The 5,866-nt window shown below is 37.8% G+C and overlaps 1 protein-coding gene across 1 annotated transcript; it reads left to right on the top strand.

The window, feature by feature from the left end:
- The first annotated feature begins 714 nt into the window (after positions 1–714).
- phb (prohibitin) lies at positions 715–5,425 on the top strand. Its single transcript, XM_061711063.1, has 7 exons — positions 715–783; positions 1,286–1,379; positions 3,653–3,814; positions 3,913–4,055; positions 4,146–4,262; positions 4,354–4,449; positions 4,537–5,425. The coding sequence occupies exons 2-7, from the start codon at positions 1,295–1,297 to the stop codon at positions 4,747–4,749; spliced, it is 816 nt and encodes a 271-aa protein (XP_061567047.1). The 5' UTR covers positions 715–783; positions 1,286–1,294; the 3' UTR covers positions 4,750–5,425.
- Positions 5,426–5,866: the final 441 nt, after the last annotated feature.

Raw genomic sequence — 5,866 nt, 5'->3', positions numbered from 1 at the left:
AAAATAATAACAAAATAAAATAATCACAGGGGTTGACATTTCAACAAAAGTGTTTAAGTGTAGCAAGATTGTAACTTAAAGAGTAAGAGACTGACATGGTTTCACATAAATCATGTATAGACTGATTTTCTTTTGATAGTACCTTTATGGATGTTATATAATTTTTTTTTTTTTTTTTTAAAACAGACTATGGAGGGTTTGCTGGTTTTCCATTTATTTTTATGTATATGATATTTTCCCAAAATTAGAATTATGTTCACCATCTTGGATACCTTCTTTGGCAGACCATCCATATAAATTATGACCTGAAGCTTGCTAAACATACAGTTGTTGATCCCAATATTTAACCAGCGATAAACATCTTGCCAAAAAAGCATTGTGACCGAACAAGAAAAGAATAAGTGTTCAATGGTTTCGTGTTCTGTCTTACAAAATACACAAGGATCTACTTCAAAATTGAACCTTCTCCTTAGGGTTTCAGCAGCAGGATAAATATTGTGTATTATTTCAAACTGAATTTCTTTTGCTTTGGGTGAAATTGGCCATTTAAGGTAGCAGCTGGTTTATTCAATACTTCAGTTACAAAATCCCTTGAAGATCCCTGCAGAAACAGGTGGTGGCACTGGGATGTTATTATCTTGAATATCCAGACGTAGAAGAAGAAGTCTGTGTTCCAGCCAATCAGAGGCGACGTTGCATTGTCCAGTGCGCAGGCGCAGTGAGGCAGGCACTTCATGTGTTCGTCGTCGTCGGTGGAGGTCACAGACATCCGAGCAGGTTCAGGTGAGTTACGAGACATGCTGCATGCTCCTGACACCCTAAATGCGCAAGCTTTGAGAAGCATCACTTTGGTAACCTTGACTGTACGATACGGGAATGATGTTGTGTTTTATTTACGGAGAATGAGTCAACTAAGAGTTGAGTAACACGAGTGCCAGTGTGCACGTCCACCAGGAAAAGCTAAGCTGCACGCCGCCCCTCGGCGCAGCGCTGGGGTTTAGGTGATGTAAGGCGTAAAACTGCTTTTAATATACCGTTTTGGATGTGGTGCAGGTCTCATCGCAGCATTGAGGCTCATAGCTGTGTCCTCCCGTGACATGCCATGCTAATGCTAGATTAGCTCAGCCTTGGCATCCCTCAAGGCCAAAGTAACTCTTCCTGGGACAAAGGGTTTAAACTGGCTTTTGCAAACACGGCTACTAAGATTTAAAGGGGCATGTGTTTTACTGTGTTGGTGGTGTGTGGAATTAAGATTAAACTATTTTTTTTCCTTGAATGCCTTCAGGTTGCTGTCATGGCAAAGTTATTTGAGTCCATTGGGAAGTTGGGGCTCGCCCTGGCCATCGGTGGGAGTGTGGTGAACTCTGCCCTCTTCAACGGTGAGCTGCACACCTGCACATCACCACAGGAGCTTTTCGCTTCCACTGCAACATGTTTGATGTCCTCATGCTCCTAGACACATTTTAAATATGAAGTTAAGATGATTGTGGCAGCGTGCAACTTTTTTTCTTTTTTAATTGTTATTATTATTTGTTATATTCTGTGGTTTAAAGTCCAGGACAGTGCTTGTAACTCATTACAAATAGCAATGCATTCTGCAGGTCTCTCATCTGTTTCCAAAAGCAGGAGTGTTCTCGCTGAAAATTGTGTGAATACCAGCACAAATAGTTTAGTTTATTTATTTAGCAATATAAGACAAATTGAACAAAAAATGAGAAAACAATGAAATAATATGCAAGGAAAGGAAGAAGCCTGTGGGCTTATATAGAATCCTTTCCATATATGAATAAAAAACAAAACAAAAGCTACACACGGGGGAGTAAAAAAAACTAAAGAAAATGTAACTCAGATCAAATAATGAACATTACAAAGATGAAACAATAAGAAAGTTCTTTAAATGTTTTTTGAATATTGGCAAGGATGGTGATGATTTAAGAGATTTATTAAGTGAATTCCACAAGTGGGGGCTTCTGAAAGTGATGAAAGATTGATGTTTACATGTTCTACAAAATGATAAATTAAAATCCTCTTTGTGCCTTGTGGCATAAGAATGAATATCGGAATTAACACAAAAGAAATTATGAAAAGAAGAAGGAAGATCTTGTATATAATTTTTAAATTTGAACATTAATAAACATGTTTGAAAAATGTTAATTTTATTGACGGGTCATAATGAATATTTAATGAAAAGGGGAGCAGAGGGCTCATATCTGTTTGCATGCGATATCATTCTGAGAAACCTTTTTTGAATTATCAATAATGTATGTCTAATAGGCGCACTGATTAAATATTAACATTCTACTGGTTTCGAATCTTAACTCCTTTACTAATGGATACATTATTAAGCAAAAGACAGCGTAATGTTTATTAAAAAAATGTTTTAATGTAATTACTAGTACTGTCATTTAGCAAATGCTTTTATCCAAATCCGACCTAAATCTGACTTGCATCTAATTAAATGGAAAAATATTAAGGTGAAGTAGTGCCTATATGAAGGAAACTTTCTGTAAATGTAACTGTTGAAGGAGCTGTATACTTCCCCATGTGGAAGAGATTTAATGCATCAAGCTTGATCCATTTCTTTGCACACTAAATAGGAATGTCCCAAGACAAAATAATACAGATCCTTGTGAAACAAATTATTTGTTCCAAAAAAAGACTATTTGGTACAAGCAGCCATAAATAATTGTGCATTACTATAGAATAAAACATAGAATTTAGATGTAGTGGCTGAACTTGAACATACATTGAAACTAAATCTATGAATATGTTGTACATCAGTAACAAACTTGGGAATCAGAAAATTAAACCGATCCAATCTATATATTTTTTTAGTATCGGGAAGATATCTGACCCCAATGTCAGATAGGTGCATTCCTATTACATGGAATGTCCAATGAATTTGTATTTTTATTAATTAGGCTAATGTGTCTCATTTGCATTGAGCTGCACATGGTCTGATACTTTTTTTCTTTTTTAAAATCAATGTAGCCAATAGCAGCTCTTCCTTAACCCCTTGATGCGTAAAGTATGACATAATAAATAGAAAATTATAAATTCTTTTTCTTTCAAGTGTTTAATGTATATAGTGGAAAAAAAACCTGCAGAGGTCTCAGAAATGTGTGTATCAAATATACATCATCAGTCTTCACAAAAACATTGTAGTTAAGTGATTTGAAAAATATTAATTTGTGATTTAAAGTCCCACTGGTGGATTTAGTAAAACTTGGTTGCCTTGACTTAAAAATAATTGTAAAGTATATTTAAATGGTCTCATTGTAGAGCCCTAGAATACTGTACATTGGAGACAAATTCGCCAAACCTTTGAAAACATTTTAAAAAGGCTATTGTGTGGCAGTGTCTCATATTTTGAAAGTGTGTTAGTTTTAAGTCAGACTAAAGTTACACAAAAATGGAGGACTTATTTCAAATCCTAAATATGGATCAGTAGGTAAATGTCAATAATCAGATACTGGTGCACAGGAATAATCACATTCTGTCACACATTTTCAGAATATTTTCATATCAGCACTGTTTGCCCAAAGAGGGAAAGGCAACCTTGAATAATAGTGGTACAAATGGTATAAAATGCAAAACAGTTTTTAAATGATGTCCACTGCATATGAGAGACTGACCGTCCTGTTTCCTGCAGTTGATGCAGGGCACCGGGCCGTGATCTTTGACCGGTTCAGAGGTGTACAAGAAGAAGTTGTCGGTGAAGGAACCCACTTCCTCATTCCCTGGGTTCAGAAGCCCGTCGTCTTTGACTGCCGTTCCCGTCCACGCAATGTGCCTGTCATCACAGGGAGTAAAGGTATGTTATTATAAAAATAAATTAGAAAAACAATCCCCTTGCTCTGCTTTAAATGGTGCATCATGTGTAATGAGTTAATTTTCGAACCCTTCTCACAGATCTGCAGAATGTAAACATCACACTGCGTATCCTCTTCCGGCCGGTGACGGGTCAGCTGCCACGAATCTTCACCAGTATCGGTGAGGACTACGATGAGAGGGTACTACCATCCATCACCACAGAGGTCTTAAAGGCTGTAGTGGTAAGTGTAAAACCACAAAGAAACCCCTTTTTTAATTGACTTCACTGGTATAATGAGCTGACTCCATTGTAATGCGTGCGTCTCTCACAGGCTAGATTTGACGCTGGGGAGCTCATCACTCAGAGAGAGCTGGTATCTCGGCAGGTTAGTGAGGATCTTACAGAAAGAGCTTCCACCTTTGGCCTCATCTTGGATGACGTTTCACTGGTAAGAGACTACTTGTGCATTTTTTTTTAACAATCCCTGGATGACATTTTGTGTCCCCGCTTGAACAAACAATTTTATGTTGTTCCTTCAGACACACTTGACCTTCGGAAAGGAATTCACAGAGGCCGTTGAGATGAAACAGGTGGCCCAGCAGGAGGCTGAGAGAGCCCGTTTCGTTGTAGAAAAGGTATTGTTATTTTGGTATCAAAATAAAACTTTGTTTCCACTTTCCCTCAGATAGATTTCATACAATTTTGATTTTTATTCCTTTTAGGCAGAGCAACAGAAGCAGGCAGCCATCATCTCTGCCGAAGGAGATTCCCAGGCTGCCTTGCTCATTGCCAACTCTCTGATGGAGGCTGGTGATGGGTTGGTAGAGCTACGTAAACTTGAGGCCGCTGAGGACATCGCCTTCCAGCTGTCGCGCTCCCGCAATGTCACTTACCTCCCGTCGGGGCAGGGCACGTTGCTTCAGCTGCCCCAGTGATCGGATCCCTGCTCCATGTGGCCACCAGCTCTGACACGGGCCGTGGAGAGGGTGGTTAGAAGATGCAATTTAGGGGTTTTTCATCGTTGCACATTCCTCCCACTCTTTCTCTAACCACCATTGGACTGGGCACTGCTGACAGCAGCATGGTGGGAGATGGAGTGAGAGGTTTGTCATGGATACATGTATGAAGTCCACCCTTGTATATGGAAATGAAGGGGTTAATTTTTGCCATCTTTGATAGCTCATATACACATTACATAGTACTTTGAGGGTGATCAGCAATGCAGTAAATTCCCATGTCAAATTATCCCGCAATGAAATCTCAAGTATGTGTTCATTTTACACAAGTGAAAATTGTGTATGATTCATTTTGAAACGCATTCAATTGCAAGTGATATGGGCTGATATTCTGTTATTGTTGTGCTGCAAAGTTTAAGCAAGTTGTGTAACAGTCGTCTAATGAAAAATGGAATGGAATCTCTTGACTTTTCAAGGTTTTGTTTTCGTGAATAATAATGCCACCCCCTATCAATTGATTTGTGCCTGCTGGGCAGTAGAGGATGACCTCTCATTCTTTACTGTTCTTGCTGTCTTTCAATAATGAAAATGGAAGGAAAAGAAGTAAGACCCACAATTCAGAATTGGCTTAACTTAATAAAGTTTTCTTTCTACCTCCCTGTGGTCCATGTTTATTTATTGATGGTGAATTTACAAGAGCACACAGAATATTCAGTGTAATGATACTTGTCAGCACTGGAGGGTGCTGTTTACATGCAAAATCAGAAATGATTACTCCAGTAAATTTGGTGGTTTTTATCTATAATTCAGATTAATCTATGTTGCATGTTTTAAATAAACTATACTTACTACATTCAAGGTAAGTACTTTATGTCCAGATATGTGCATATTTACAACTTTTACACATTAGTCACTACCAAAAACTAAAACATTAATAAAATAACCACCACCAAGCATGGTTTCATACTTTTCCACCATTGTGGCATTTTATCTCTTTTTCATTATATATTATATATCAAGATTAAATTATTTTTTTTTAATAAAGTATCATGAGCTGGATTTGCATCTCATATTGGTTTTTATGGGCCATACTTAT

Source organism: Cololabis saira, chromosome 21 (assembly GCF_033807715.1).
Source record: "Cololabis saira isolate AMF1-May2022 chromosome 21, fColSai1.1, whole genome shotgun sequence".
Classification (NCBI taxonomy): domain Eukaryota; kingdom Metazoa; phylum Chordata; class Actinopteri; order Beloniformes; family Belonidae; genus Cololabis; species Cololabis saira.
This window is presented reverse-complemented; position numbering and strand designations above follow the sequence as displayed.